Genomic DNA, 23219 nt, shown 5'->3' on the forward strand with positions numbered 1-23219 from the left:
GGCTGTTTGAAAACAAGTCGGTCCGGATCACACTCTGTACTAATTCTTCCTAAGAAAGCCATTTCTTCCCTGGGTCAAACCAAGGTAGACATGGAACAGCACAGCTTGTAATTAGCCACCTTAGGAGAGGACTCGAGCTTTGACCCTCTTTGGAATCCTGGTAGAGCTCTCGGTCCCTCTGTTTCTTTATGTATAATAGAGTTATTGTTAGGTTCTACCTTAAATGAGGTAATGCAAGTAAAGTACTAGGCACGAAGCACTCAATAATTATTAGGTAATATTAATATTATTTTGTGATAGTAAGCACTCCTAATTTTTCTCCTACCTTTTTTTTTCTTTTCTTTTGGTATCAGGGATTAAAACCAGGAGCACTTAACCACTGAGCCACATCCCCAGCCCTTTTTAAAAAATTTTTAAAAATTTGTTTTAATTAGTTATACATGACGGTAGAATGCATTTATGCACTTTGACATATCATACATAGATGGGACATAATTCATCATTTCTCCGAGGGTGCATGTTGCAGAATCACATTTTTAATATTTTATTTAGAGACAGGGCCTCACTAAGTTGCTAAGGCCGGCTTTGAACTCATGATCCTCCGGCTGGGATTACAGGCATGTGCCACCGTGCCTGGCTCTCCTGCCCTTCTCACTATGCTTTCTTGTTTTGTTTCCTGGTTCATCCTCCTCCGCTGGGCCTTGTGATATTCAGTTTTCTCAGGGCTCCATTTCAGACTACCTGGTCTTTCCCTTCCCGCTTTCTCCCCTCAGTTCCCTCTCTTCTCTTCCTCTGTAAACAGTAACACTGAGCTGCTCCATAATTATGTTTTCACCCATGTAGATTCTTTAGTCTCCACCTGCAACATTTAAAAAGTAGGTTCAATTGTAATGTTTTAAAAAATAGCCATGAGCCTTTGTGCACGCCTGTAATCCCAGGGGTTTGGGAGGCTGAGGCAGGAGAATTGTGAGTTCAAGGCCAGCCTCAGCAACTTAATGAGATCCTAAGCAACATAGTGAAAACTTGACTCTAAATAAATAAATAATAAATAAATAGGGTTGGGGATGTGACTCCGTGGTTAAGTGCTCCTGGGTTCAATCCCTGATACCAATAAATACATAAATACATAAAATTTTTAAAGAATTAAAAAAATAATAGACATCTTTCTTTTCTCCCAGGAAGACTAGATCTGTATTCTTGAGCCATTTCTTCAATGTTTGCAAGCCTTGGTTTCCTCTTTTGAAATGTAGGACTAAGAGGAGTACCAATCTCAGCATCATTTCAAGAGTTAAATGAGATAGCTAGGGACAGTGGCACAGGCCTGTAATCCTAGTGGCTCAGGAGGCTGAGGCAGAAGGATCAAAAGTTCAAAGCCAGCCTCAGCAACTTAGAGAGGCCCTAAGCAACCCAGTGAGACCCTGTCTGTAAGTAAAATATAAAAAGGTAACCCCCTGGGTTCAACCCCTGGTATGAAAAAAAAAAAAAAAAGGTTGAGTGAGATAATTCAAGAAAAATGCACACAATCAGAACAACCGGTCCCCATCACAGATATTATTGTTTTTATTTTAATGGTGCAGAGAGCCCTGAAGAATTCAGTCATTGTTTCTAAGTCCCTGCTCTCAAAGGAGACTTGAGTTGTTGAGGCCTGAACTCTCTTTACTCTGTTTGGCCTGAAGGGCAGGTTCTGATATTTCCAATCCTTGAGCTACTGTGAGAGCAAATAGTCCCGAACAAGCCCTTTCAGAGAAGAGAATAAAGTGGATTCTGAAGATAAGTCCTTCCAGAAGGACTGAAGTCTCCTTGCCTCCCCAACCCCTCATTTGTTCTTACGCCTCAGGACCTGGGAGTAGTGTTGCCACTGTTATTTTTTTGGGGGGTGGGGTGGGGTGGGTACCAGGGATTGAACTCAGGGCACTCGACCACTGAGCCCTATCCCCAGCCCTATTTTGTATTTTATTTAGAGACAGGGTCTCACTGAGTTGCTCAGGGCCTTGCTAAGTTGAACTCTGGATCCTCTTGCCTCAGCCTCCCCAGCCACTGGGATTATAGGCGTGGGCCACTGCGCCTAACACCACTGTTATTTTGATGGCTGAAATTGTTCTTTTCTAGTCGATGGTGTCATTACCGAGAAAATGAGGAACAACAAAACAAACGCCGTGACAATGAATCTTCAGTTGCCTGGCCCCAGAGAGTTAATTTCTCATCCTGTGAGCTGCTTTCCTGTTCGGGACATCTTTCATTTAGGTGGCTTTCCTACTGATGGTCCTGGCTGCCTAGCAACCGCCATCTCCAAACCTCTCCTGCTTCTCCGAAGGAGTTTGTTCATATCAGTGCCATCCATTTTTTTTTCTTTTTTAAATTTAAAGAATACTTCATTTTGTGAAAAATCAAACCTCATAACATGTAGTTCGCAGGGTGCATGGTTTCAAACAGTTGTTCACAACAGTGTAATGCTGAAATTAAGTTTGGAATTCTGAATTTTGAGTTGTTGCAAATATAAAAGCGGGAGTCTTTTAAAAAAAATCATATATATTTTTATAGAACCAGACCTTGGGCTTGTGAGCACTCCCGGGTAATTTAACTACCAATCATCCCCGTCTTTCCTCCATGAGGCAGACACCATTATTCCTGTGTTTGCCCCTAAAAGTAAATATGTGATAGATTTGCCGGCAGTTCCTGAATACTAATATTCTACATTGTTCTACAGAAACAGCAGAGATCAATTCCATCTTATTTATATGGGTAGAAAGGGAAGGTGTAAATTAAATTAATCAGAACACGATGATTCATGACAAAATCAATAAATTTAAAGGTCACTAATTTCTTCAAATGATTTTTTTGGGTACTTACTTTGCAATCCTCCTGGGTTTAATCTTCTCTATTAAATTATCTCTGGGTATATATAATGATGAAGTCAGTAGCACTGGTATAATTAACTTCCAATATTAATCCTCTCATGGATTTTTTTTTTTTTTTTACCCTGGCTTTTTGTAATCATTTGATTCTCACCTGCATTAGAAACCCTGACCTTATCTTTCCTCTTTGGCAAGAGCTTTCCCTTACAAATGCAATACAGGGAGCAGAAAAGCAATAGACGAAGTTACAGAAAACTCAACTCTCAGGCTGGGGCTAAACCTCTTGAATCTTCTAAGCCTCAGCGTTCCTATCTGTGAGATGGGATAATATCAGTACCTGTGACATAGAGTTATGAGAGTCAAAAGACGATGCATTGGAAGCACCTGATAGAATCACTGAAAGGTAGTATGAATGAAAAGTGCCTTGATAAGACATTGTACTGTCACATACAGTCAGGGGAACAGATGTTCCAGTATTTCATTTCTTTTTCTTTCTACACATCTTGATCCTTAACACAAAAAAATGTCCATCCTCACCACTAATAAACTAACACATTTATCCCTGTTCTCAGGGGAGAGTCAGCATGCTTTTCTAAATGCAACTAATTTTTCTTTTTATTTATTTATTTATTTGGTACCAGGTATTGAACCCAGGGGTGCTTTTAACCACTGAGTCACATCTTTTTACATTTTATTTAGAGACAGGGTCCTCCTCCTCCCCATCCCTTCTCCTCTTCCTTTCTCCTTCCTCCTCTCCTCTTCCTCCTCCTCTTCCTCTTCCTCCTCCTCTTCCTCCAGCTCCTCTTCCCCCTCCTTCATCATAGTGAGCATTTACTGAGCATCCATCCCGTATAGAGCCGGCTGCAAGTGAGCAGCTGAGGCCCAGTACTTGGTGGCGTGAGGAATCTCTCTAGGGAATCAGCTATATCGTTCCAATATTTTTCTTTCTCTTTATTGTCCAATAAAACAGTACTTCATTTCCCCGGAGGGTTCTGGCTTCACAATCGACAGCATCGGGACCATTTCTACAGCATCGGGCTTTGACTTTGAGAGTGAAACCAGAAGGTAAAGAGTGCTCCTGGGTTTTCACTGGTAATGTGGGTCCTTTGGTTCCTATTTCTCTGTTGTGAAATATTTCTCCCCATCCAGTCTTAATATACTCCCCAAAATAAAGGTGCCTTGGAGATGTCTTAAAAATGAAATCAGAACTGGCACATTCCTGCAATCCCAGCGGTTCAGGAGGCTGAGGCAGGAGAAGAGCAAGTTCAAAGCTAGCCTCAGTGAATTGTTGAGGCCCTAAGCAACTTAGCAAGACCCTTTCTCTCAATAAAATATAAAAAAGGGCTGGGGATGCGGCTTAGTGGCTAAGTGCCCCTGGGTTCAATCCCTGGTACCAAAAAAAAATGAAATCAGAGGTGGCACAGGCCTGTGATTCCAACTATTTGAGAGGCTTAGGCAAGAGGTGAGTTCTAGGTCAGCCTGGGCCACTTAGCAAGACCCTGTCTCAAAATGAAATAACAAGGGTTGGGGATGTAACTTGTGGTAGAGCACTTGCCTAGCATGGGTTCCATCACCAGTACTATCATAAAAAAAAAAAAATCAGTATACTGAACTACAATTGCACCATTGTAATACAGGTGCTGGACTTGGCAACTGGCATCTGTCTGCTTTGCCCATCTTTCTTCAGAGTGAAACATCAACATTATTTCAGTGGTGATGTTTCAAACTGTGGTGGAAGTGGGAGGGAACCTCTCTCTGGATACCTGGATTGCAGAATTCATTCAGGGTGTGATCAACATATTCGGAAACTTAAGTCATGGACGTCTTCTCTTGTATCCTCCATGTCTGCCAAGGGGTAGGCACTGGTTAAAGTTATTATTTTTATTTCTACAATGATTTTTATGACCACCCTTTTTAGTTATACATTTTGCATCAAAGTGCATCACAGGAAAAGGAAATGAAACTTTCAGGCATTCCAATCAAATTGCTCCTAAATCTCACAAGAGATTGTTCTCCATTAAGAAAGCTGAGAAAGAAATATATCCTGAGTTAGCATCGTTAGGAGCAAAGTCCCAGCAGAGACTAGGTGCCCACACGCCATATGGATGATCTCCCAGTAAAAGAGGTTCAGAATGTGGAAGTGACATATATGTGCTTTTGCCAACCCCACAATGTCAGCAGAGAAGTATGCCTGAATTTGAATTATCTTCATACCATGAGAAATCATCCTTGATCCCAAAGTCTACCCCATGTCCAATAATTTTTTGAATTATCGGACACACACACACACACACACACACACACACACACACACACTCTTTTGGTACTAGGGATTGAATCCAGGGGCACTCGACCACTGAGCCACATCCACAGCCCTTTGTTATGTTTTATTTAGAGATAGGGTCTCGCTGAGTTGCTTAGGGCCTTACTAAGTTGCTGAGGCTGGCTTTGAACTTGTGATCCTCCTGCCTCAGTCTCCCTAGCCGCTGAGTTACAGTGTGTGCCACCATGCCCAGTGAATTATCTGATCTTATAAACAGCTCTAGGGATAATAAATAATGTCCTTTATAGTTTCCTTTTTCTTTTCTTTTTGGCCTGGTATAATTCATGGAAAAAATGATTATGTACATTCAAGATATTTATAAATCTTAAGATTTGGTATCAAATAAAAGTCAAAGTCATTAAAGGGAGGTTATGAAACAAACTTTTTTCTTGATACATAAATATGAAAACTTTTTTTTAAAAAAAAATTTTAGTGTCTTTGAAATCAGAGACTCTGACACTGTAAAATTGAAACTCTGATTGCAGAATTAGGATAAACAGCTGTTTGGCTAAAGCTTGTGAGGCATTCTCACCAGACTTCTGTACACAGAAATCACAGAATTCTGCAATTTCCTTCTTATCCTCAGAGCTTCTGGGCCACTGAGCTGACCTTTAAGTGGGAATAAATAAAATTTTGGGTGCCTCATTGATTTTTGTCAATTCTTTCTTTTGAAAAGAGTTTTGGGGGCAATGAAATTACTTGCTCAAATCCTGATGGAAGAATTAGGGCGCCTCCTTACCTTTATCCTCCCTTGGAGTTAACTCTCCAGCATCCGGGAGACCAAATGGAACTCTAGCTCCTTAGTGGTAGGAATCTTGCCCAGTTCTTATTGCTCCTATTCTCAGAGTTCTGATTTCCCAGAAGAATTATTGTTAAAATGTCCTTACCTTTTTTTTTTTTGGTACCAGGGGTGCTTAACCACTGAGCAACATCTTCAGTCCTTTTTTATATTTTATTTAGAGACAGGGTCTCACTGAGCTGCTTAGGACCTTGTTAAGTTGCTGAGGCTGGCTTTGAACTCGAGAAAACCTTCTGCCTCAGCCTCCTGAGCCATGGGGATTACAGGCCTGTACCACCATACCCAGCTAAAATGTCTTTACTCTTAAAAGCAGATCCATTTGGTGGGTTTTGTCAAGAGTTGCCTCAAATTTATCAACTTCTTGTAGGAAAAATTAGGAAGAGGAAAGAGAGAACTGTTTTTTTAATTTTTAAAATGTTTTATTTATTTATTTTTTACTATAAACAGAAGAACAAGTAGCCATTTTGATTTCAAATATGAGTAGATTTCAGGTTAAAACAGATTTTTTTTTTTCCCCTGAGAAGGTAACTAACTCTAACCAACTCTCTCCATTAGCCCAGGACCTGAGGAGTTTCCTGGGATGTGGGACTTTTGTTGCTAAAACCTGGATGGTGCAGGGCAAATTGGGAGACTAGATCATGAGATATCAGTTTATGGATATGAGGAAATAATAATTTTCCTCATTTCACTACTCTCATTTCTCAAACCTGTATGCATCTTTACCTAAAATCTATTATTTATCTTATCATCCTAATATCTCCCAGTTATTAAATTATTTTAAAATGTTCATAACATCTTCTCCTTGCCTCTGTCAGTTTCCCATATTAAAAAAACAACATTTGAAAGAACCATAGCCAATAGCCATATGCTAAGTAATTCCATTTTTTTTTTTTTTTTTACTATGGCTCAAGCCTGTAATCCCAGTGGCTCAGGAGGCTAAGGCAGGAGGATTAAGAGTTCAAAACCAGCCTTAGCAACTTAGCAAGGCCCTAAGTGACTTAATGAGACCCTGCTCAAAATAAACAATTGAAAAAAGAGGGGGTAGGGGGTACCTGGGGATGTGGCTCAGTGGTAAAGCACCTCTGAGTTCAATTCCTGGTCTCCCCCCTGCCAAAATTTTCTAAATTCACGTCTGCCCCTTCAACCAATTTGACTAGTTTGTTTCTTAACAAAAGCATGAGCCATTTCCGATCACTAAAATAAATGGTTTGACCAACATTTTAACTAGATAAAATCAATTGTTATAGCCAGTCCGTTAAACACAGTAGGTTCTATTTCTGAGAAAGCCTGTTTGTTACTATAAAATCTCAGCTGTGTTTCTTGTGACTGTGCCTTTAGTTTTTCACTTGTTATTAAAGTGGTTGATGCTGGAGGACTCTTTACCACTGGAAATCTAAAGATTTTCCTCATCAATGTCAACAATAAGGACCCCAGTCTTACCTGCAGGTAAGGAAACAAAATGTAAAACATAGTATTTGGCCTTGAAAATTGAATTTGATTATGTCGTTTTTCTCTTCTGTGTTCTTTCTTCTTCTATTTTGTTATTTATTTATTTTTTTTTTGGAGAGAAGAATAACAAGCAAGTAAAATGTAGACAGCCACTTAAGATATAGATGCCAAGGAGAATTCTTTCTTAAAAATTGAGAGTAAAGTAGTTTTAAAGGATAAAATGTAATTGCAACAGAACAAGATGTTTTTGTGCAGTGTGTTCTGACATCTGGCTTATCTATCACTGCCCTCAAGGGAGATTCTGGTTAATATTATCACCAGAGAGTTTATAAAACTATGTTGAGGGGCAGCAATTCTATGAAGCTGAGTTTTACTACAGAAGAAATGGTAAGTTTAAGGTGATGGGTATGGTAGTTAACCTGATTTTTCCATTACACAATGAATACATGAATCAGAACAGCAGCATTGGCCAGGTACTGTAGCACATGCCTATAGTTCCAGTGGTTCAGGAAGCTGAGGCAGGAGAATTGCAAGTTCAAAGCCAGCCTCAGCAACTTACAGAGGCTCTATGCAACTTAGTAAGAACTTGTCTCTAAATAATGTAAAAAAAGGGGTGGGGATGTGGCTCAGAGATTAAGCACCCTTGGGTTCATTCAAACAAGCAAACAAGCAACAACAACCTCCCCCCCAACAATGATCAATGTGCAACCTCTAGAGCAAAACAGGCCTGGGGGTCAAGTCCTGTCTCAGCCATCTTAATATTTACTTCTGAAAGCTGTTTAATTTCTTGAATTCTGTTTCTAAATCCGTAAAATGGAGACATACTTCCTAGGGCTGCTGTGAGAAATAAAAATGAGGTAACTCATGAAACGTGCTTAGAATTTTGTTTAAACTATAGGTAAGGGCTCAATAAATAAGTCAGCTATCAATGTCGTGAACATTCTTTCCATTTCTATCTCTACTATCTTTAATCCCCTACTCCTTTAGCATTGTAAGTTATAGAAAAGACAACAAGCAAATTCCACTCTATTCATCTTTTCTTTTTTTAAAAAAGTTTATTCAGTATTGAAAACGCTGTCTTGAGGGTTACTTCTATAAACTCAACTCAGCACAATAAAGCCAACATCACACTGGATGAAGAAATCCCAATTGGGAAAACAATTGGAGCATGCCAGGCAACTGATGAAGATAACTTGGGAGATTTAACCTTTGAACTAGATCCACAGAATGTTTACTTTGCAGTTGATAAAGGTGGGTTGACAACTGTTCTCAGCAAATTCTGTCGTATCATATACAATTGCAGTCACCTGTTTTTATGCATATTTTCCCCACAGATTGTTTCTTGAGGGTACAGATGATTGCCAGAGCCCCAATATGAAGCATGCAGTATATGCTTCATACACGCCTGTTGAATAATTCTCTGCAAGACGTATTTCTTTGTTCACTTATGAGATAACACGTGGCTCTTCATTACTGCCACAAAAGGGCAGACTTTGACCTTCACTTGACTTATTCTTCCAGCTTCCAGCTCATCTTCTGAGATCTAATTCAGTTTTCCCGGCTTCCAGGTCAATTTTTTTTTTTTTTTTTTTTTTTAGGAAGACTCTGATTGGACTTCCTACACCTGGTCACTCACGTGTCATCTAATCAGTTCTCTCTGCTCCAAGGTCAATTTGTGTATGTGTGCGAGGGAGAATCTGATTGGACTTCCTAGAGTAGCGACACTTGCGTCTCATCCAATCAGCAGTGGCTGAGCCCCGGGGGGCGGGTCAGATTGTAAGGTATCTCTGGGTGCTTCTAGGGCTGGAGGCTGGCTTTGCCACTGTGGCAGATGATGTCATCGTCCCATTCATATCTCCTTAGGTTATAACATTTTAGAACAGCAAGCCTGGCTTCCAATTGCCAATATCTAGATTTCTTTGCTTGAGGGATTATTTGGGTTCTGACAGCTGCTCTCCCCAGTCCCTCCCACAGCAGGTTGAAAATAATGGAGAAATTCTACCCCTTGGGAGCTCCCAGCCAACGAATGGGATGGGCGTATAAACATTCCAGCTCTTTGCCCTGGCACGATCCAATTTCGACTGTGTGTTCTGCACTGGCTCCCAGAGGTCCCCAGTGATATTAAGCTCTATTTGCTTACAGTGGTAATTTGCTTAATAATGCACATTTTAGTGGGAGTTTGTCTTCCCTGTGTCACTTCCCCCATGCCGCGTTGCCCTGGGTCACCTCCCAAATGAAGGACCTGCACTCCAATCCTCATCTCAGATTCTGCTTTTGGTAGAGCCCCAACCGAGAGCCACCATCCCCTCTCACCAGCATTTCTGTGCAGATCCTCTTAACTGGGTTTCTGTTCTCACTTCGAACGCCTGCAGGAATCTCCATAGAAGAGCTAGAATGATTTTTTTTCCTAGAAGTCAAATTGAGTTATTTTCCTTCCCTGTAGATGTTCCCTTTGCCCTTGGGTGGCAATCGGGACATCCTGTCTCACCATGGAGATACTGCTTCCTCTGGTCCTTGTCTATTTCTCCATCCTCATCCTGATCCTTGTGACTGAGTGTCCATTACTCTACAAGCTAACAACTAGACTGCTGCCTTGTCCCTAGTTTTTCAAGACCTGTCCATAGGAGTTTAAGGAGTCCTAATCCAGTACTTTTATCCATTTACGATGTTCTCTCCTCCAGCAATAATCTCCTCCTATTCACTACCATTTCTTGGTCCTACACATGCTTCACATCCTAAAATAAGGGGCTCTTCTTCCAGAGACTCTTCTCTGTTCCCTGAAGCCAAAACCAGTTTTGTTTTTGCTACAAGTGAACTAATACGAACCGTACATTTTGGCATCAATAATTAAACACCGTGCCTGCGCTTTGAATCAGCTCTTAGTTCTAACGAATGGGGCAGAATCTGCACTTTATCTTCTCCATAGCTACATATATAATAAAGTAATTTTGAAAATGATATCCTGGGCCAGTTGGAGCAAGATGTGCTGTGTCGTTACAGAACGTGGGACTGTGGTTACTGCCACCCGTCTGGATGTGGAGACAGCTGGTTTTGCAAGAGTTCAGTCCTTCTCCATTAAGGCTTGTGATGGTGACCAGAGATGTGCAGCAATTCCAGTGACGACCTATATTCGTGGCATTAATGACAACGCACCTTTCTGTGATCGATATCTGATTAGGTGGGCTAAGATGGGGTTGGGGGATGGACAGGGGCAAGAATTCAGAGTGGTTTAAGGCAGTGCTGTGTTTATTGGCTACCTGGACGTGGTTTTTCATGAAGTTGACTCTTGTCTAGCATTATGTCATGGTCCTCAAAAAATGACCTGTTGATCTGTTCATGACTGAAAGCTGGGTTTCCAAAATCTGACAGTTAGCAAATGATACAGGCTAGAGATTTAGAGTCATAGCCCTGAGCTTGGAATTCTGGTACTATGGCTATTAACTGTGTGATCTTGATAATTTACCTAAGTCCTTAATCTCCAGTTTTTTTTTTTTTTTAAACTGGTGATTAAACTCAGGATATTCAGCCACTGAGCCACATTCCAAGCCTTTTTTGAATATATACATTATTTTTTTATAGAGAGACAAAGTCTCACTGAGTTGCTTACTGCCTCACTGTTGATGAGGCTGGCTTTGAACTCGTGATCTTCCCGCCTCAGCCTCCTGAACCACTGGGACAGTTTTTCTTTTTAAAATGACATAACTTACTCTATCAGGGGCATGCCTGTAATCCCAGCAACTTGGGAGGCTGAGGCAGGAGGATCACAAGTTTGAGGCCAGTCTCAGCAAGTTAGTGAGATCCTATCTCAAAATAAAAAAATTAAAAGGGCTGGAGACATATACAGTGAGTGGTAGGGCACCACTTGGTTTAATCCCCAGTATTTCTTTCTTTTCTTTTTTTTTTTTTTTGAGAGAGAGAGAGAGAATTTTTTAATATTTATTTTTTAGTTTTCGGCAGACACAACATCTTTATTTGTATGTGGTGCTGAGGATCGAACCCAGCGCCACGCACATGCCAGGCGAGTGCGCTACCACTTGAGCCACATCCCCAGCCCAATCCCCTGTATTTCTGAAAAAATAAAAAATAAAAAAATTTAGCCTACCTTTTGGGGTCCCATGGGGGCCCCAAGTATTCTAATTTATCAATAGGGATGATCACACCTACTTCATGGCATTGTTTAAGGATCAAATTTGATCTGTGCTTGGAATTTGTTTAGTACAAGACTAGGCACACTCAAAAATGAAATCTTTTCTTCTTCTCTTCATCTCCTTCTCCTTCCTCCAGGAGGATCATAGTTGACTAATTAAACACCTACCCAGAGCACTGGAGGTGACGGGATGAGTATTTGTCACGATCATTTGCTGTAAGGATGTTCTACCTAGTCAGGTAGAATATAATCATACATAAGAAAACAACAGTAACACACACACACACACACACGGAACAAGACAACTGAGTCCTGCGTGCTGTGTTTTAGTTGTCAAGAGGAAAGGCTTGTGGGTAATCAGGGAACAGGGAAGATTGTCAAAGGATGACTAGAATTTAGAGAGAGGAAGCTTTTGGGGAAGCGAGATCCCTGTGCAAGCCTCGATGAACTGCCCATCCCAAGCAAGGGCCCACTGGGGTGAAGAAAGGAACAGTCTCCCCAAAGCAGGAAGTCTCACCAAAGTCACTGCTCTGTCTGCTCCAGGATAAAGGGGGACATCTGCACCAAGGCATTCCCCCCCATACTAGCAGATATGGGAAAGCATTACCTTTCTGAAGAATGTCCATCTAAAATGATTTTTTCTTCCTAAACAATAAAACAGGTACACAGGCCAGGAGGTGATTGCGAAAGACACCGTGGTTGCAAAACTCTCGTGTCATGACCTCGATGAGCCTCCTAATGCAATCCATTATGCTCCAAGTGCAGGCCCAGTCGGTTCTGGACAACTCTTTGAGCAAGTGCCAAAGGCTGAACATTCCATCCGGGTAAGTTCCAGCTACTGTAGCTCCAGGGAGCTTTCCCAAGGAGATGAGAGGCTTTCTTGGTCACAGTTGGAATGGAGTTGGAAGAGGAGCTGAGACCGCAGAGGGGAATTCTCAACTCCTTTGCTGTCTTGCTGGAAGGCATTTGGATGAATCCTTCGTTATCTTGCTGCTTGTCTGCCCTCATTTTCTCTTTGTTTATAATGAGCACAAAATAATTTACTTCCTATTTAGCTGGGGAAATCAGAAGCTGAAAAAACACCCTGATTTCCTTAGAGAGAATTCTGTGTGACTCCATGCGTGGTGAAGGCTTATTCTTCTGGCTTTGGGAGTGGTTGATGGGTTCCTCCTCTATCTACCCTCTGGAGATTCTAAACTTTCCATTGACAGAGTATGAACATGTTTTTTTTTTTTTTTTTTTAATTTCTCAGCATGTCATTCTGCCTTAGAAGATTAGAAGAAATCCCTTTGCTAACTTAAGTCATTGATGACTTTTTTCTTTCTTTGGCTCTCATCCCACATTTTCTTGATGAAGTCCACAAGGTACAAGCTGAGTGTTTCCATATATTATGTATTTTGGAAGTTTAGGCCGGAACCAAGAGGATTCTTGAGTTCTTTATTTTTTAAAAATAATTAACTTTGAATGAAGATGGAAGTTTTGTAAATATGATTTTTTTTGGGGTGGGTGGTACCAGGGATTGAACTCAGGGGCACTTTACCACTGAGCCACATCCCCAGCCCTATTTTGTATTTTATTTAGAGACAGGGTCTTGCTGAGTTGCTTAGCACCTCGCTTTTGCTGAGGCTGGCTTTGAACTCAGGATCCTCCTGTCTCAGCCTCCAGGGCTGCTGGGATTACAGGCAAGATTTGGGCCTTTACATATATTTCCTTTGTATCTGAATAACTACCTCCATTCATCACTTATCTCTAATTAAACTCTATGTTTGAATAATTATCTTTAGGTATTAAATGTCACTTATTCCTAAGAGCTTTCATTTACCACCTTAACTGGCTTAGTTCTCTCTGCTAAGGATTCACATGATAGGTTGTACATCTCTTAATAGACTTTGTTGTAACTGTCTGTTTGGTTGTTGCTCTTATTAGAGGGCAAGATATGTACATTTATAAGGGGTTCATATTTATTTACTTATTTTAAATTTTTTTATTTGTTTTTTTTTAGTTATATGTGGCAGTAGAGTGCATTTTGACATATCATATGTACATGGAGTCTAACTTCCCATTCTTGTGGTTGGACATGATGTGGAGTTTCCCTGGTCGTGTGTTCATATATGAGCCTAGGAAAGTTCTGTCCCATTCATTCCACTGTTTCTTCTATTCCCATCCCCCATCCCTTCCTTTCATTCCCTTTTGTCTAATCTGGTGACCTTCCATTCTCCATCCCTCTCCCCACATTGTGGGTTAGCATCTGTATGCTAGAGAACATTTGACCTTTAGATTTTTGGGACTGGTTTATTTCACTTAGAATTATAGTTTCCAGCTCCATCCATTTACAGGCAAATGACATAATTTCATTATTCTTTATGGCTGAGTATATTAACTATTTTTTTTTTTTGATACTGGGGATTGAACTCAGGGGCACATGACAACTGAGACACATCCCCAGACCTATTCTGTATTTTATTTAGAGACAGGGTCTCACTGAGTTGTTTTGTGCCTTGCTTTTGCTGAGTCTGGCTTTGAACTCACAATCCTCCTGCCTCAGCCTCCCAAGCCACGTGTGCCACCACTCCTGGCTCATCTTATTTACTTCTATATCCCTAGTACCTCTGATTGTAACTGGCATCTAATTAGTACCCAATAAATATTTTTGAAATACAATGAAGTTTACCATTAATAGAAATAAATTCTGTTTTCATAATATTATATTACTTCCAAAGCCTGTTCAAAATATTTTTTCCTCTTAAACATTTTTTCCTAAGGTAAAATGAAGACCAGATATGATCCTGAATTTTTTTTGTTTGTTTTTTGTTTTACTCTGTCAGGATGTTTTCTCAAAAGTCAGCTTCTCTGGATGAAAATCCAAGATGTCCCTTTGTTCCACCAAAAACGTTGACTTTTCTGTGTCAGCCTCGGCCAGTCTTGGGTGTCATCCCTAGGAAATGAAAATAACCATACACTTGACTTTTTTAGAGTGGTTTATTACTTAGAACAAGTGCATTAAAAAATTGGTCTTTTTAGCTGAAATAATGTTGTTCTCTAAGGTTGCCCAAGATTTGGATTATGAGAACCCAGAGGTGGTTGCCGCAGGACATATCTATGAGATGATGATTTCAGTATTTGATGACCTGCGTCCGTCCCATACAGGTAATCTTGATAAACTTTTCAAGGAGCAATAAGTTCCTATTCTTTAGCCTCTTCACTTTAGATTTTGAAATTTAAAGATTTGTCATATTTGGGATACTTTTGTTAGGCAAAAGAGGAAGGGGAGAATTAGACTTCTGTTGGAAGTTTGCATTAGATCTGGGAGGTTTTTTTTTACCCTTTAGCAGCACTTAAAGGATACACAGTTCTTAAATAAAGCTCTGGCTAGAGACCCTTGAAGCTAGAAGGGGCAGTGGGTGGACAAACCCAACTGATGCTTAAAGCTTGGATGACTTCATGTGTATTATTGCCAATCACCTCTTAATTAGAAAGAGTCAGGTATAAGTCAACAAATAGTGGTGCTCACCTGTAATACCAGTGGCTCTGGAGGCTGAGATGGGAGGATCGTGAGTTCAAAGCCAGCCTCAGCAACTTAGTGAGGCACTAAGCAACTCAGTGAGACCCTGTTTCTAAATAAAATATAAAAAAGGGCTGGGGATGTGGCTCAGTGGTCAAGTACCCCTCAGTTCAATCCCCAGTACCCCCCCCCCCCCAAAAAAAATAGCAAAACAAAACAAAACAAAAAAACCCAACCATCAAAAAACATAATCAAAATATATAGATGATTAGAATATTTCAAACAATATCTTATTGGAATTATTTTAGATGATCCAGGTAGAGCCATTAGTCATGAGTCACATGCCAAGTCCCACAGCTCATCCCCTACATGAAAGTACCCTGTGGTTATCTCTCTCTGCCATTTAGTTTTCTTGTGACTACACCACCATTTTGGGCCAGCCTGGGGTGGGATGGATCTTTGGTGTAGTGAGACTAAGTTCACCTAGACTCTATGACTATAAAACCCTTGGCTGGCATTTTGGAGGATTTAATAGTCATCATTTGCAAATTGCAAACCAGTGTTTAATACATATTTTAATTGCGCGCTGTGGAGTACTTAGCGAGTGGAGTACTTAGTATTTAGAGAGGAGTACTTAGCGAACGAGGGAGGCCAGTCCACTGCCTCTCACCTGCTTCTCTTTGCTTATTGTTGAACTCATGAGCACACACATCAAATGCCCCTCAAAGGGCCATTTACATGTTCACTACATATTACCAGTCTAGGATTGAATTTATTGGCTACAGAGTTATTTATGAAAATAGAGATTCTCAAAATTTTCGGTTACATGTTTCATTAATGTGAAGGATGCCTTGTCCTTGTACCTGGTGTGGTAGCAAGCAATCCATCAGGTGGTTGGCATTAAGGATGTCCAAGAGGTGGATATTTTGGTGGCAAGTGTAGGTTTAACAGTAGATTGTCAATGCTTGGTAGGGAGAGCCTAGATTGTGGGGGGGCATTTACTTGGGTGTCCTGTCTTGTGACAACTTTGAGTCATTGGTGGTGGTTGCCTGGATTGTTGGCTTGAGAAGGAAAGAGTGCTGTGTCTTTCATGGACCTATAAGTGTGGAGTGCATCTATATGTTTGCAACCCAAGGGCACTTAATGCTGAGTGTCCGTTGACACACCTAGGACCCTTTCAATCCATCTTGACTCACTGATAGAGTATTTTAGTGGAGTTGAGTTTGAAAAGGTGATTCGTAGGCCTAAATCACCCAGCTATGGAGAAGCAACGTGCAGCAGTCAGGGACCTAAGCATGACAGCGTGCCCAGAGGTTTTCTCACGTGGACACTCTGATTCCCACAGTAGAGTCTTAAGCCACAGTTTATTACGTAGCCCAACTGCCCTTACAGGATGGATGCTTTTTCTTGTAGCTACTCATTCTTTTTTTGTTTGTTCTTTTTTTTAAAAAAATTTATTCTTAAGTTTTAGTGGATGCAATATCTTTATTTTACATTTATGTGGTGCTGAGGATCGAACCCAGTGCCTCGTGCATGCTAGGTGAGCGCTCTACCACTGAGCCCAACCCCAGCCCCTGTTTCTTTGTTCTTTTTAGATATCCATGTCAGTAGAGTACCTTTTCACATATCATGCATACCCAGAGGATAACATATTCTGATTAGGATCCCATTCTTGTGATTGTAGGTGCTGTGGAGTTTCCCTGTGTTGTGTTCTCACATGGACGTAGGAAAGTTCCGTTCAGTTCATTCTACTGTCTTTCCTATTCCCACCCATCTTGCCTTCATTCATCTCGGTCTGGGCCAGAGTACTTTGCTACTACTCATTCTTATGGTCAAACTAACTAAAAAGAATTTGCCACTCTCACCAGATTTGAGCCTTTTCACAATCTGGAAAAGGAAGATAAAATCTCTACCAGTAATAGATCCATATCCCCTCTGGTCCTCACACCCCAAAACATTCACAGCAGCTGCTCATAAAGGGAGCTTGGAACACCACACACGTGCTTCAGTCTGTTTTTATGGGCCATCTAATTAGCACAATGTTGAGTCTTTATGGTTGCAGGAAAATCATAGGATAGCAGATCTGTAAATGGTACCTGCTCTTGCAACATGGAAATTGAATTTATTGAAGGAAATATATAGACTTTGACCTAAATCACTTGTAATTACGTTATTTATAGAACAACACTCTGAGCTTTCTTGGGAGTCATGGACATCTTTGAGATTGTGATGAAAGCTGTAGCTTCTATCCCTTGAAAAAAAGCATGTAATAAGATGTACCAAAGTATCTGGGATATACCAAAATTTAATCTGGGATCCATAGAACTTTTGCAACAGGGAATCTGTGGGCATTCTTTATTTCCTGATGCAAAAGTTGTATGGGTGCCAGACTATATTTTCTGTTTGTCATATATGACATGGACTTTCAGGAGAAGATGTATATAAGCATTTTTCAAAACATAAATACTACAAGATAAACTACTAAGAGAGAAGTCCATGGTCAAAGAGTTTGTGGAGCTATGTATACCTGGGGATTCAAAATTTATAAGGGTGTATTGGAACTTTTAAAAAGTCTTGCCATAAAGAAATCTTTTTATTCAATTTAAGATTTTTGTATTTGAAACATTAACATCTCAGAGAAGATATTTTGGGAGATATTGGTAGACACATCTTGTTCTAATAACCACTCATTTGCTTATTAGCTTTGTGGCCACTGGCTACAGATTTAATTTTGTGAATCTGAGTTTCTTACCTGTGATACTAAGACAATAATCCCAATATCAAGTCAGTGACCTTGCATGGTAAATGTTAATTATTTTCTTACTTTTATTAAAAAATTTCCCCTAGCTGGGCAGGGTGGTGCATGCCTGTAAAGTCAGCTGCTTGGGAGGCTGAGGCAGAGGATTGCAAGTTCAAAGCCAGCCTTAGCAATTTCATTAGGTCCAAAGCAACTGTCTCAATACAAAAAAATACAGAGCTGGACAATTCACAATAGATAAATTGTGGAACCAATCTAGATGCCTTTCAGTAGATGAATAGAATAAAGAAAATGTGGTATATATACACAGTGGAATATTACTCAGCATTAAAAACCACGGCATTTGCCAGTAAATGGATGGAGTTGGAGAATATTATGCTGAGTGAAGTAAGCCAATCCCAAAAAACCAAGTGCCGAATGTTTTCTCTGGTAAGTGGATGCTGATCCATAATGTGGATGTGGGGCGGGGAACATGGGAGGAATGGAGGAACTTTAGATAGGGCAAAGGGGAAGGAGGGGGAGGGAAGGAGTGGGGGTGGGAAAGATGATGGAATGAGATGGACATAATTACCCCAAGTACATATATGTGTACTATGCATTCTGAAATTGAAATGCATTCTGCTGTCATATATAACAAATTAAAATAAATAAATAAAGCACATACTACTCCATTAATATGTAAAAATAAGTGTATTTTTAATAAGTTAGAAAATAAACTAAAAACAAAGAAAAAAATAAAGAGATGGGGATGTGGCTCCGTAGTAGAGTGCCACTGGGTTCAATCCCTGGTACCCCCCAAAATTTATATATATATAAAATATAATTATGCACTTGTATATGATATATATGGATACACACATATCTATTATATAAAATAGAATATGAAATGTAGTGCATTATATGTCTTTGACAAAATTGCTTTGGCTAGCACTAGAATTCTCTAGAGAGCACAGTCTGGGAACAGGGATCATTTGTAAGCAAAGAGAATCCTGTTGTAGTTTCAGAATCCTCTGCTAATCCTGCATCTTGGGGCCTGTTTTGCTGGTTTGTAGAATAAAACGGCGATGACATTATCCACAACAAAGCATTTATCTGGTCACTGTTTGATTTCACAGTCACTGTAACAATCATCGTGGAGATCACTCCTGCCAATGACTTCAGCCCCGTGTTTGAAGCTGCACACTATTCATTCTCCGTTCTGGAAACATCAGGAGGTAAGAGTTCCCTTGCTTCTATCATGTACAAGCATCCACAAGGAAACACCATCAGATCTCAAGGGAATGATTGATAGAATCAGACCATGGAAATCTCCAGAATGCAAGCAGATGAGGGAGCATCTTCAGAGAGCAAGTGAATTTTCAATGTATCATCCTGATGATTCCCCCAAAGACTCCCTTGAGATCAGATCTAGGATTTTTGCAAGGGATAAACCTACAGTATTAAGTTTATTTCACTCCACTTCTCTTTTGCCTCAAAACTAGGGCCAGGTCTAAAGAAGTAGGGGCAATGCAGTCATTTCTGATGCAATTTAAAAGTCTTCTGAGAGTTGAGCTCAAAACTTTAGGTCTGGAGTCAAGATCATGGTTAGGGATCTATCTCAGTTGTAAATTAGATATGAATGAGGACATATTTGTTAGCATAGACCAGGGAGCATTAGATTTGGAAAGGGCAGCAGAAGTGACATCTACACTTTCTGACATCTAAGAGAGGAATGTATCCTCAGCACCTCTGGAGGGTGCATCCTCCAGGCTTGATTTCAGTACTTCAAGGATGGAACTAGTTGTGTACTGGAATCAAATCACACTGGAGTCCAATAGGATTGAACTCAAATCTGTCCCTGCTACCACTAGTTAAATGACCTTTGACAAGTCACATAATCTCTACATACCTTTGAGAATTCTCTGTAAGATGAAGATTACAATAATTATCTCAAGGAGCTGAGGACTCATAATTGAATGTATGCTAACTACAGGAAACATACTAAAATAGCCATGTTATCATTGCCAATAACAATAATACCAGTAACATTTACTGAATGGAGTATCTATGATGTACAATGTGCTAAAATATTTTTCTTGCTTAAAAATAATTTCTTGCCAGGTATGGTGGTGCACACCTGTAATCCCAGCTACTAGGGAGGCTGAGCAGGAGGATCATGAGTTCAAAGCCAGCCTCAGCAACTTAGCGAGGCCCTAAGCAACTCAGTGAGACTCTGTCTCTAAATAAAATACAAAATAGGGCTGGGGAGGTGGCTCAGTGGTCAAGTGCCCCTGAGTTCATCCCCAGTACCCCTGCACCCCCCACCCCCAAGAAATTTCTCTACCTTTGCCTCTAGTGTACATAAACTGAATGAAATTAGCATAGTGTTGATTTTCCAAGGAGGTATTTATCAGAGGATCATCAGAACTTAGTGGTGATTTGCTCTGAGGAGTAAATTGCAAATTTAAAACCACCTTGAACACAGACTGTACTCAGAATATCAAACATTTAGCCTATAGATCTTGAAGACATTTTAAAAATTCATTAAGGTGGGAGTCTTTTCTCACACTGAATTTATTAGCATTGGGGACCTAGATGTGTCTTGAGATATATACGAAGTTTTTTCCCTTAATAAAATTATGGGAATCAGCAACATTTAAAGTAAAAAAAAGAAAAAAAGAAAAATGTTCTGATGGTATGTGATAAATTGAAAGAAAACTTCTGGAGGGGAGTTGGCATAGGCAAAAATAAATTTTTTATCAGTAATGATCTAGAAGAAAACACATGAAAATTAAATCACTCTGGGTTGTGAGTCACAAGGGAAAACTTATTTCATTTCCAGCAGTTTTTGATGAGGAAGTTTGGCAGAGTTACAAGGTTTCATAATTACTCTATTTTAAAATTCAGCTAAAGATGCTCAAGATAACTTTCCATTTTTATTGAAAGGTTAATTTTACACCTACGGAAGAATAAGCTTCTCATTATACTTAACCAGGTATAATGTGAAAATGGCTCCAATGTTAGCCAGGACTATATAATAGAGATGGCCATTTCACCTGTGCCCTCTTCTGTGTGGTCTTGTGTCAGTGGTGACTCCTTCCTCTTAAGGATGGTCATTTCCAACAAGCAACAGGTTGGATTGTTTATACTCTGGAATTGCCATATAAGACATTCTTTTTCATGAATGTGTTTTCTCTGTTCTTGGTGTCTTGAGTGGTCAATTCTTGCTTAAATTATGCACATTGTCAAAGACTCACAAATCTTGGCAGAAGGAGGCCATCAGAGAAAGAAATCCATGAGCTTGCCCAAGATGGTAGAGACAGCTCATGAAATGGTTTCTTCATCACAATTTTTTATTCTTTTTTTTTTTGTACTGAGGATTGAACCTAGGGGCACTGAACCACTGAGCCACATCCACAGCCCTTTTTTTCTATTTTATTTAGAGACAGGGTCTAACATTCTTTATTCTTGATTATTAGCAGCCCAAATGTCCTACATTTCTATCTGTGGGCTAGCCAAACACAGCTCAGAAGTATTTTACTAACTGGAGAATGCAAAGTATCTGCTCTGGAGTTTATGATTTAAATTGAAAGTGATTGGAGGTAAACCCAGCCTAACTGTAATCTATTACCACCAGTATGCTCTACAACAAACTCCACAAAAATTAGAGCAATATAGCAATAAGCCCATGTTCTGGGACTTGCTCAAAATTGTGAGAGTTGGCTTTGTCTGTCCTGGCTTTGTCTGGGAGTGATTGGGATCATGATTCCTCCCTTGTCTTTCAACCAGCAAGCCTGAGCATGCTCTCAAAGTAAAAGAACAGGTGCAGTCACCACCAGAATAACTTTCACGTGGACCAAGTTACAGTCCTGAGGGGAGGATTATGTGGCAACCGTAAAATGGAGATAGTAGTAGTATATATATTGTCAAGCTGTTGAGAAGATTCAACGAGAGAATGTGTATGAATCATTATCTAATTATTTAGTATATTACTGTGTACCAGGCACTACCCTGAGGGCTTTATTTATTTTAACTCATTCATTCCTCACAACAAGAATGTATGAAAGATACTGTTGTTATTCCTAATTTGTAAATGAAGAATATAAAGTCCAGAGAGGATATAGAAATAGCCAATGAATTATACTCTCAAGTGACAGGGCTGAGATTTGGAACCTCTGATTTCTGGTTTAAGAGCCTGCTCTGTGAACCAGTATCTGATGCTAATCTTAGCATAATACTAAGATTAACTAAGCTTAGTAGTATTGTGCTATTTTTTAAACTCAGATCATTTGACTTATGCCACATGGTTTAAAGTAGCCACAGACTCTCTCTAAATGTGCCTCCTATCACATAGAGGTGGAGTCTTCAAACACATTTCATTGTCCAAAGGGATCTGGGTTCTCCCTTGGAGAAATTGTGAAACTATCTGAAGATCAAAGGCAGGTTCAACTTTTGAGGGTAATGCATGCGCCTAAGAAGAATGAACCCTCTGCAATTTCTTGGCAGCCTTCCACAAAGTTGGAAGAGTGACCGCCATTGATGAAGACTACCCACCCAACTGTCTGACCTACAAGATAATCAAGGGAGACATCCAGGTGGTCCAGAGATTTTGGATTCACCCTCTCTCTGGAATGATCGAACTCACCACACAGCCGGACTATGAGTCTGTGAAGCAATACAACCTCACCGTGGAAGCGGTGGACTGCGACACAGCTCATCCTCGCACAGGAGTGACCACAGTAAGTAGAGAGATGATTATGTTCTAATTTGTTCTAATGGGAATGGTCCAACAAGAATAGCCATCGGGAATGGAGAAGCTTACAAATGTCTCCTACTTCTCGAAGGTTCTAGAACCTTTGCATTTGTCTTATTTATTTATTTATTTATATTTTTATAGCATTATAATTAAACATGGTATTTGGGTTCATTTTGACAAAATTACACATACAAGGAATTTGATTTCAATCCCCCTCCTCCCCACCCTTTTTCTTTCCTCTTCCCTCCCCCTGTCTCTCTCCTCTCTTCTATTGATCTTCCTTTCACTCCTTTATTTATTAATTTCTGGTTACTATTTTCTGAATATATGAACAGGTGAAATTCTTCTGGTACATTTGTATATGTAGGCAACAAGCAATTGTTCATTTCATTCCGTATTTCTACCCCTTTCCCTTCCTTCCTCTCTCTTCCTTGTTCTCCTCCTACTCTACCTGAAATAACAATCAAGGCTTGCCCTTGGAGAAAATGCCCATTTATTGAGGAACAGCTCTGCATATTTATAGAGCCTGGGGTGATTTGACAGTTAATGACAATTTAATGGTTGAAGGGTTTGACAGTTGGCTGGGGTGCTTTCTGATTGGTGGGTAAGGATCATGTGAGCCAGCAGGGCTAGTCTGATTGGTGAGTAAGG

The 23219-nt window shown here is 40.1% G+C and overlaps 1 protein-coding gene across 1 annotated transcript in view; it reads left to right on the plus strand.

Annotated features, from left to right (window-relative positions):
* LOC114107192 (cadherin-related family member 3-like) overlaps positions 1-23219 on the plus strand; it is a 56863-nt gene that overhangs the window by 21124 nt on the left and 12520 nt on the right. The window contains exons 4-11 of the mRNA XM_027954547.2: positions 3826-3920; positions 7316-7423; positions 8481-8677; positions 10427-10604; positions 12235-12397; positions 14618-14720; positions 18949-19047; positions 22319-22551. Of these exons, the coding sequence (XP_027810348.2) occupies positions 3826-3920; positions 7316-7423; positions 8481-8677; positions 10427-10604; positions 12235-12397; positions 14618-14720; positions 18949-19047; positions 22319-22551 (1176 nt within the window). The remainder of the gene's footprint in view (positions 1-3825; positions 3921-7315; positions 7424-8480; positions 8678-10426; positions 10605-12234; positions 12398-14617; positions 14721-18948; positions 19048-22318; positions 22552-23219) is intronic.

Source organism: Marmota flaviventris, chromosome 1 (genome assembly GCF_047511675.1).
Source record: "Marmota flaviventris isolate mMarFla1 chromosome 1, mMarFla1.hap1, whole genome shotgun sequence".
NCBI classification, from domain to species: Eukaryota; Metazoa; Chordata; class Mammalia; order Rodentia; family Sciuridae; genus Marmota; species Marmota flaviventris.